At 35.4% G+C, this 10,996-nt stretch overlaps 1 protein-coding gene across 1 annotated transcript in view; it reads left to right on the forward strand.

Annotated features, from left to right (window-relative positions):
• DNAH7 (dynein axonemal heavy chain 7) overlaps positions 1–10,996 on the forward strand; it is a 203,189-nt gene that overhangs the window by 179,235 nt on the left and 12,958 nt on the right. The window contains exons 58-60 of the mRNA XM_011369246.2: positions 4,316–4,501; positions 6,014–6,151; positions 9,742–9,972. Coding sequence (XP_011367548.1) covers positions 4,316–4,501; positions 6,014–6,151; positions 9,742–9,972 — 555 coding nt within the window. The remainder of the gene's footprint in view (positions 1–4,315; positions 4,502–6,013; positions 6,152–9,741; positions 9,973–10,996) is intronic.

The following is a 10,996-nucleotide window of genomic DNA, read 5'->3' on the forward strand; positions in this document are numbered from 1 at the left end:
ATCGTCCATCCTGTCATACATGGTAGAGAGAATTTCTAATGATGTACAAGACTGACTGAATTGATTTCTTGTATTAAATAACAGTTTAGTGTGCTTCTCATTCCTACAGCATAGTAATTATGTAACTTAACAAAACTGCTACTCTATTACGTATAATTCATCAAGAGTGAAAGAAAAGTTCTGGGAGAAATGTGAATTCACAATTCCCTTTGATATTATTAAGTGTAGTGTAATCCTTCTTCTAAAATGAACATTTTTTGTTGATCTAATGTTGTAACAAAGAAAGCAATCAGAATTAAACTCTCACATATACACACAATAAGCAAGAGAAGAAGGATGAGGAAATCAAATGAAAGAGGGGCATGCTCACTTCCCCTTGGAGATTAGAATGGGTTTTTGGTTGCAACAGGGATTAAAATCTCAGGATCTCCTAACTTGTACCAGAACATGCTCTTCTAGCTCCTACATAGGTCCAGTGGGTCAGCTGTGGCAATGGAACCAAATTTATATGGTCTAATTTACTGTGAGCAACTCCATGCCTTAGAAATATGACTTAGTAGGTACCTTCGAAACCAGCCAAGAATATATAAAGAGGAATAGCAAGCGGTTGGGAAAGTGATATCTATAAGCAAACCTCTGGCCTTCTAGATGAATCAAATACTAACAGGAACTTGAAGAAACAGAGATTTCACAAAAGTGGTCCCTGATATACAAGTGTTGGGACTGAAAAACACTCATCGAGCCCTGATGTCTAGTCAGGTGCTCGGAGTCCATGGAGCTGATATAAAGTGATGTGCTTTATAAAAATAAGAGACCAAAGAGTAGAGAAAACATTTGAAAAAGAAGCGGAATGAGGAACGATTATCTAATGGAGTCCTGTTTTCCATTCTCTGCCTGAATCAAAGTAATAGAACCACCACCCACCCAAACTATAAACTTTTGCTCAAAAAGAGAGTAATTTTGTCAAATCATGTGCCACTAGAATACATGGTGATTTTGTTTACTCTTGTATTCCCAGTATCTAAAACAGTATTTAATTTATATTAAATGGCTCAGTTAGTGTCTTTTAATGAATAAATCATGATGAGTGGGAAGATTTTCAAGCTCTTAAAAACAAGAGTGGCAACAGAATGATACATAGAAATTAGGCAAAGTAATTGCAGCATTTTAAATGAATAGGAAATGGAAAACGTTTCAATAAATGATGATGGAATAATTAATTGGTTATTTGCTATTAGGAAAAAAATTAACTTAGATTCATCATACTATATAATTCCCATTGAGTTAAAAGAGTAAATAGGAAAAATGAAACTGTAAAATAAAAAAGTATAAGATATATATATATATAATCTACTTGGCACATGGGCAATTGCTTTGTTGTTGTTCTTTTGGTGGGGGGTGGGCATGTGTATAAGAGAGATTGAGAGCGGTGGGGAAGGGGGCCCACCCCTCGCTCTCACGGTAACTTTACCCCAAGGCAACCAGTTTCATAGCTGAGGGCATATCTGTCCAGATGTTTTCCTATGCACAAGTACCTATGCAAAATATACGCAAAAATTTTTCAAAAATCAAAAACAGAAATATATTTGCATATTCATTTTCAGTTTGCTTTTTTCACTTTATATATATTGTGGACAACTTTCAAAATTGATATAGATCTTTATTTAATGACTGCTTACTCTGTATCTCCCCTTCGTTAACTATTCATATTTTATTTCCTTGTTATATTTTTGCTAATAAGAAATATTAAAGTGAATAACTTTGCATATAACTTTACATACGAGTCATAGATGGAGCTCTGCTTCCATCTACCTCTCTCCTTGCCCATGGTCTCAGCCTTCTTATAACAACCCAGCAGGGAAGCAATCCCAGCAGCAAGCTGCTACTATATCTGTGACCCCAGTCAATGTACCTGGGCCTCTGGGGGAACACGTTCCCTAATTTAATTGGTTCTAGTTGTGATCAGGCTGCTGAGAGAAAAAAAAAAAAAAATTTACCCATCAGCTCTCAGGGCCATGTTGGCAGGTTTATCCCCTTTCCATATAAACTCTCTCCCCTGCCAGAGCTCATCTTATGTCTGCCTCGTAAAGCTCTCCAGTGGCCAACTTCTCCACATGTTTCTCTACCCCATATACTGGCTATTTGATATGCATGTGAGTTTTCTTACTATGCTTCATTTTTATGAGGTGGGGACCTGTCAACAAGGCAAGCGCAAGTATTTCATGCATCTGATCCAACTCCTCTCACATTTGCAGTTGGGAGACCATAATCGTGCTGGAATTCTCCTTCCTGGTTGTTTGTTTCTCCACAAGGTTTCAGTCATTGACACATGTTCTAAATTCACCACCTACAGTTGCAGTTCTACCAAATAACAAATTTCATAATTTCCAACTCCTAATTCAATGAGTTTCCCCTCTCTAATCACTACTACCTACTCTTTCCGAGTGCTATTATTTTTATTAAAGAGATTCCTCAAAGTGGGGCCACTGGAATGTAGGATTCGTATACTTTAACATTTTTTAAATTTTATTTTGTTATTAGTTTCAAGTATACAGTACATTGGTTAGACATTTATATGGTTTATAAAACGATTCCCCTAATTGCTCTTTCTCTCCTCTGGCTCTCCATCTAGCCATTACATTAATGCTAACTGCATTCCCTATGCCATGCTCCCCATCCCTGTGACCATCTATCAACTACTAATTTGTACTTCTTTAACCCTTCACTCCTTTCTCCCAGCCCCCCAACCCCCCTCCCCTCTGGCCATCACCAGATTGACCTCTATAATTGCGAGTCTGTTTTTGATTAGTTTGTTCTTTTTGTTCCTTAGATTCTGCATATAGGTGAAATCATATGGTATTTATCTTTCTCTGATTTATTTCACTCAGCATAATAACTCCTAGGTCCATCCATGTCATTGCAAATGGTAGGATTTCATTCATTTTTATGGCTGAGTAATATTCCATTGTATATATGAACCAGAAATGCATATGGTAAACATTTTAAAAATGTCAATATCAGAAAAAACAAACTTAAAAAATAAAAATAATTTTATTGTTTAATCGTCAGTTTTTTCCCTTAAATGATAATGCTCAATTTTGTTGAGAGCAGTAAGAAATAGAATTCTCTACATTGCTGGTGGGTGTCTATTTATGCTTAGGATAAAAGAAATTACAAATGTAAAATATCAATTTTTTTTTATTTATAAACATTTACAAATTCTGTATACAATAGACTGAAATAAAAAATCAAACTAACAGGAATAATATTTCCACAAATTTGATAAATAAAGGTAAATTTGTAAAACAGCTTAAACAAATAAAGTAAAACTTTAGTTGAAGAAAACGAGTAGGAGGGAGCACTTGAGATCTTGCTCCCTGGCATATGTCATCAGTCTGGCTCAAATAAACTCTTAAAAAATTCTCTACAGGTTAAAAAAAAAAAAAAAGAGTAGGCGGCTAGTTCACAGAAGAACAAATGTTATTAAATATATGAAACAATTATGAACCTTACCAGTATTATAGAAATGCAAATTAGTATAGTATTAATTATTATTGGGCTATCAAATTAGCAAAGATCTTCAAACTGATTCCTACAATTAACTACAGTCTCTCAGAAAAGCAGTATGATGACATCGAACAATTGCTTTTTATAAGCTCCTTCCCTTTGACATAGTAATTTCCTTTTCAGGAATCTAGACTAAAGGATCATCAGAAATGTATATTTAATGAAAAATAATTTTAAAACAGTAGAAAATTAAAGGCAACTGATGTATTCTATATTAGAAGGCAGATATTAAAATAGTATTTTCAAAGAGTTTTTTATGAAATGGTAGAAGATATTTCATGAGATTTGATGAAAATTTATATGCAAAATTGTATATACAGTGTGATTCCAATTGTCAAAATATATATGGATATAAAAAAGCAGTGAAGGAAATTAATATCAACATCTCTGAATTATATTAGATTTGTTTTAAATGTCACTCAGCAGGGCAAAGTTTTCAAGGACAGCTATTTCATTTTGTGTCTGGCACATAGTAGGTGGTCCATTAATGTTGTTTGAGTACTAAGTGAGTTTATAAGCTAATAAGAGTTCTGTTGTCTTCACTGACTGAATGGAAACGACAAACCACAAAATAAGAAAAAGACCCTGGGAAAAGTTGCAACAATTAACAGGGAAGTATATAAAAAGATATTGCGTTAATGTGAACGTTTGTAAAATCTTTAATCATTTGAGCACACAAGAAACACAAATTTGTGTAAGGTGCCACTGAAAACTTAACTGATTGAGCAACTTGAGCTCTCAATTTTAGGAACTGCCTTACGAGGCTGTGCGGTACATGACCGGTGAATGCAATTATGGAGGCAGGGTGACGGACGACTGGGACCGGCGCACGCTGCGCAGCATTCTAAACAAATTCTTCAACAAAGAATTAGTTGAAAATCCAGACTATAAATTCGACTCAAGTGGCATCTATTTTGCCCCTCCTTCTGGTGATGTAAGTATGCCCTTCTAGAAAACGAATGCAGTAAAATATGACATTCCTCTGATACAGAAAATGGTGATTTTTTCCAAAGGCCTTGTTTTTTGTTAACCATTGTGTGTGCTTGCTTCAGTCTTATAAGATCAGAGCAAATCCCATGAATAGAGTTAGTGCTTTTTTTACTGGCTGTAATGTGGGGCCTATCAGCAATGTCCCTAACCCAAGAATAGCTACCTCAGTGACCTGATATTCTATTATCATGAATTCAGTCCTTTGGGTAAAAACTCTTTTTCTCCAATTAAAATGGAAATATATGTGAGAGGGGTTAAAAATAATATTAATAATAATAGTTGAAATTTATATCATGCTTGATTATTTACAAAGCACTTACGTGTAATTATGTCACGTAGAGCATCAAATTAACATTGGTATCATCATTCTATCCCTTTTACAAATGAGAAAGCAAGTTTACTAAAATCGAATGACTCATCTGAAGCCACGCAGATAGAAAGTGGCAGAGAGTCACAGACCTACCTGCCTCACAAGGCCAAAGTTCCCTTCTGCTATTTTTTTCCAGTCTTGTCTAGTGGAAGATGTGACCTTCAGATTATCACACAATAGGGCTTCCAGGGATTGCCAGAACAATCAGATTGGTTCTCATTTTTATTCCCAGAAGTCAAAAGGGCACATATTGAAAATTAAACACCTGGCCACATTCAACAGAGACAAGTAGCATAACCCCCCAACCCTAACCCCATCATTCACTAGGATTAATGCTAGCTGAGGACATATATCAATGGGATGAAGAAAAAAACTAGTCCCAGAGCCTAGGTCACTGATCGGGTGGAACAAGTCAACTTGCGGAGTCATGGATCACAAGATCTTCAGTGATCAATTGTCAAAGGACCCATAACATGATCTTTACAGAAAAACCATCAAAGACCACCCCGATCACCATATACGCATTTGAATGTTTGTATATGATTATATGAGCATCAAGAAAGATATGGAATTTTGATAGAAGTCCATGTAAATAAAATATAAAACGTGTATGCATATGCGTAAAAAGATACACATTGTTAATGATAGTTATCTCAGGATAATAAAATTTCAGATAACTTTTCTGAATTAGGTGGATTTACATAATAAGAGTAAAAAGAAAAATCAGAGTAGAGCAGAAAAAAATTTATTGTTATTGCAATAAATTAAGAACAGTCATCAGCAAAATGCAGCACAGAATGATTTCCCTAGAAGAAATTTCTAAATGAAGAGGCCAGTATATTCCTCTCTCTGCTTTAAAATCCATTTCAATTGAATGGTACATTTTTTTCTCTCTCTAAATGTGTTCATATCTTTTTTTTTTTTAACCTTAGCCCAAGTTGAAAGAAAATGAAAGTATTCAGTGTCTAGTCTCACAGGCTCATCCACTCAATAACTTGAGTATTGAAAATCATCTCTTTTCAGTGAGAAAGTTCTACAGGATAATTGATTTCTAACCTCCTGACTCCCTGTTATTCATCTCTGCAGCACAAAAGCTATATCGAATACACAAAGACTCTGCCACTGACCCCAGCGCCAGAAATCTTTGGGATGAATGCCAATGCAGATATCACTAAAGATCAGTCAGAAACTCAACTGTTATTCGATAACATTCTTCTGACACAGGTTTGTGATCTGTACAGAGGCTGGCTTCTGAGGCCGGAGAGGAAGCTCCCTAAGCAGCATGTGCCAGCAGGGTAGAGGCCCACATACATAATTCTATCTGTTAAGGTGGAGAACCACTTTAAGGAAAGGAAAAATATATATACATACCTTAAATATGGATTTAAACAAAGTACATATATGTATGGGAGTTTGTTCATTAATCGGTTGACTTGGAAAGAATTTTGAATATCATTCTGCTGCTAGGAGATCTTTGAGTAACATTCTTTGAGTATCTCTGAAGATACTTTGATAGTATTTTGCTGAAAGTAGTTCCATTTTGCCTTTCTTGCATAAACCATGCCCAAATACATGACATATTATGTCCCTTTTTAATTTTTTTTTTAAATGCAAGAAGAATATCAAAGATTCTTGGGAAGCCAGAATTTATCTGGAATTTTGTTTATTTTATTTTCTAGTCTCTTACTAATTTAAGAGCAACTTTTGAAATGACTTACCTTTATCAAATATTCCGGGACGTTTAATCTAGTTTACATAGAAATTGTTTCTTACACATTAGTATTTTACCAGATTATGTAATATTTAACGAATACAATTGCAGTAGTAAGTATAGAATGAATAGAAAAAGGTTTAAGAGAAAAATATGGTTGACTCTTGATGGACGTGCAGCTCCATTGGTGAAAGCATAAGGGTGAGGGCGGGCTGTAGGGTTAACTTCCAAGGCATCAGAATTCAGCATGCCATGGGCATGAGTCCATACAGTTAAGTGAATAATATTTAATCTTGTTTGTCTGTTAAGATCTTCTCTTGTATTTTTCTCCTTTTAGAAAATGCGCTAGGCCATTTGTTGGTTTATTTTTCATTCTTGAAAGCTAGTTAGTCCAAATGGCAAGAGGTCCCTTAGTGATTGAATGAAATTTTGACAGGTAAGGATGATTCTTCAGTCAAGCAAATCATCCCACTAACGGCTTTCTAGCCGATCTTTTTTATTTTTATGGAATCTTGGAGTAATAATGACAATAGTTAATATTATATTGCGCTTACTATATGCCAGCACTGTTCTCAGTACCTTATATATAACAGTAGAATCCTATGAAGTTGGGGCTAATTATTCTCACTGTGTAGCTAGACAACTGTGACACAGAAAGATTAAGTAGCTTACCCAAGGTCATCTAGTGCAATTTCAAGCCTTCAAGAACTCAAAGCCAAGCAGTCTGACTCTTACTAGGCTCCAGAATCTGTGTTCTGAACCACTATGCTGTACTCTCTATCTAGATTCTAAAGATGGGATGGGACCTAGATGACAGATAACTGGAGGTGCTGGGGGGGGGGGGGGGCGGGGAAAGCTAGGAGAACCAAATTAGGAAGATAAAATGGTGTGCTATCATTAAGGAAAAGTACATGGAAGTGCTAGCTCTAATCTACTATAAGATAACATTTTCTCATAAAGCAAAAAGGTTAGAGACTATTTTTATGTCCATTTACATGTTAATAGCACTAAAATCAATTATTGCCTGAGCATAGATCTTTAGGAACATTAGATGTAATATACAAGTCTGACGACAGGACATTAATAGTGTCTTGGCTTTATTTAAATATGGTGGGATGTGCCACATTACAGAATACATAAAACAGTGGGCTCATTCCAACAGAAAATGACTCAGAACCAAACAAATAAGTTTAAATACGCATGGGGTATCTTCTCAGTATGTAATTAAACAACCTCTTTCAATATCCTCACACTCAGATTGGCAAGTACAATTATAGTAATAGTTCACTGATTCCACATTTGGTTTACCACGATTCAGAGGCAAAGAGATGGACCAGAACTGCAGAGTTTGAAGAACAAGTTAATGATGACATTTATATTATGTATTTAACTAAAACACCTTTTAAAATTAGAAGGAGAGATATTGGAAGTTAAGAATGTTACTTTTGCAGAGCTCCTTTGCTTATCCTTAACTGCCAGATGTGACTCTTTGAATAGGAAAATTGTTTCAACTTAAAATATTATAACTAGAAATGAAAAGGTTAAACTCTGTGATGTCACCTTGAAAATGAATCCCACTTATCTTTATTTGTTTAATAAAAATAAAATAACCCTTACAAGCTTTCAAACAACATGTGTGCAAACTTTATGGTAATGAAAAGAAAAAAGCTAAGTGAAACAATTATAAAATAACACCCTCTTGCTCTTAATTCTCCATGTCAGTTGGATATTACTTTCAAAACATATCACCTCAATTATGTGGTTTTGGTTTATGAGAAATAGGTAAAGGGAATGTTTGTAATAAAAAAAAATATTTTTCTTACATTTTTAAGGGCTATAGGCCTGGTATTTGATTTTTGTTTTTCTTGTTTTTTTTTTATTGGAGGTGCAGTTCTCATTAGAAAGTAAGAATGTTTTTAATGAGTTTATAGTATCTTGTATGCACATCAGAATACAAATCAGTATATTAGCCTTTAAATGCAATGGAAATAGATATTTCATTAGTTTTGGCCAAATATTCATTATCTTCTTTGTTCTCTAATTTGTTTTATATATTGAGTTGTACACCCAGAACTTGGGATCATAATAAAGGATTACTGTAACAGCATGTCCTTTTGTTTCTAATATGTAATTATATTTTATATTTAATATTTTATTGTGCAACTGTATAGGATCTTATGGCGATATGTGATAATTGCATTAAAAATCTCACTAGAAACTTTAGTAAAAGTCGATATTTTTAGAATGGATCCAATATAAAAACCAGGAAATATAAAATCTGAAATAAGACTAAACAACTTCCTAGAACTGGAAAAATATGAGATGTATTTATTTATATTCTAATAGTGCTTGTTCTCTCTCAACGGACACCCTTATGTGCATGCGCACGCACAGGCGCACGCACGCACACACACATACACACACACACACACACACATTCATTTATTCTTAGAATTTAAAGAGTTTTTCCAGGAAATATAGATTCATTTACACAGTGCCACTACAAACATAAAAGTAAAAATTGAAATGAAATTCCCCTTCCTTGCTTTCAACATGAATCACAAAAGTCTGCCTCTTCTCCATAACTCTTCCAAATGCTTAGAGGAGATGAGCTTATTTTCTTTGCCCTCCTGGTTCAAGGAGAAAACTATATCTCTGCTTTTGGCAACCAATAGGTACCAGAGTTATTATATTTTGTGGCAAGCTTTCTCAAAGCAAGATCAGATTTCCTCCTCTTGAGTTTTCATACCCATCCTCACTTGGCCACCCCACTAACGTAAATGCCTTTTCTCCCTCTATCGGCAGTATCCACTTCGCCCCACCCCCATCCCCAGGTGGCACAATGTGAAGCTTATTTGCTTCCTTCATATCCTCTTTCACCTCTGAACACTGTACATGCCCTTCTTCCTCCTCGCTAACATTTGTTTTCTCCTGAAACCCCACCCCCATGCCCGTTATCGTCACTTCAATAAACCTCTTGTAAAGAAGAAGCAGAGTTAAAATAGCAGAACAGTACTCCTAAAATTTACCTTAGAAATTTTCCTATCCAACAATTCTTAGACCTTTATGAAGATTTCTGATTAACAGTTTGGATTCTTTACAGTCTCGTTCAGCAGATGCTGGTGCAAAATCATCGGATGAAGTAGTAAATGAGGTCACTGGTGACATCTTGGGTAAACTTCCAAACAACTTTGACATTGAGGCTGCAATGAGGAGATACCCAACAACTTACACTCAGAGCATGAACACTGTGCTTGTCCAAGAGATGGGACGGTTCAATAAATTGTTGCATACCATAAGAGAATCATGCATTAACATTCAAAAAGCAATCAAGGTAAGGAGAAATACACCAAAGGAAAATCATTATACGAAACATTTATTTACTCAGCAAATATTTATTGGGCACAGATTCTATGCAAACATTGTTCTTAGTTCTGGGGATAAGAAAAAAAAAATCCCTGGCCTTAAAGAGCATATAGATTTTTGGGGGTGGCAGTCAATAAACAGGTGAATAAGTATACAATATGTTAGATAACAATAATTTGCTGGATAGGATACATGCTAAGAAGACACAAAGTGTTAAAGAGTAAGAAAGACAAAGCCTCTGCCCATATAGAGCTTGTTTTAGTAAGGAAGACAAGCAATTTAAAAAGTAAACAAGTAAATTATATAATATATGTATGTATAAAAATATATAATGTAAGAGGAAAGTGATAAGTTCTAAGGAAAAAAAAATAAAACAGGATGAGGGGTAGAGAATGATGGGTGGAAAATTTTTCAGTCATTTTGGGTTAGGCTTCTCTGAGGAACTGAACTTGAGCAGAGGCCTGGTATGAAGGGCAAGCTGTGAGATGTGTGGACAGAGAGTATAGCAAGTGCAAAGGCTGAGAGAGGAACAAGCTTGGCATGGTCCAGATGTGGCCAGAGTGGACTGAGCCCAAGGGACATGGTAGAACAGAGAGGAAGCCATGGCTTCATGATGGCCTTGTCAGCCATGGTTAGGATTTTGAATTTTATTCTAACTTATAAATATAGAGGGAAGCCATCAGAGGATTTTAAGCAATGAAGTGAAATGATCTATTTTGTGTTTTTAAAAGTTCACTCTGGCCACTGCAGAAAGGATGTAAGGGAGCACGAGTGTGGACAGTGAGCAACCACATGATTGAAATAGTGCGGCTGAGTGTGTTTCTTGTAGTAGCATTGGAGGGAAAGAAAAATGGCTGCATATGAATCATTGAAAGAGGAGCCTACTAGGCTGGCTGTAGTATAATCTGTCTGGGCTGTTAGGCTAAGAAGCATCCAGTACCATGTGTTTCTCTTTGACCTGGTTCTTCCTGTATCCTTCCTGGAAGATAAAG

This window comes from Pteropus vampyrus, unplaced genomic scaffold (genome assembly GCF_000151845.1).
Source record: "Pteropus vampyrus isolate Shadow unplaced genomic scaffold, Pvam_2.0 Scaffold146, whole genome shotgun sequence".
Classification (NCBI taxonomy): Eukaryota; Metazoa; Chordata; class Mammalia; order Chiroptera; family Pteropodidae; genus Pteropus; species Pteropus vampyrus.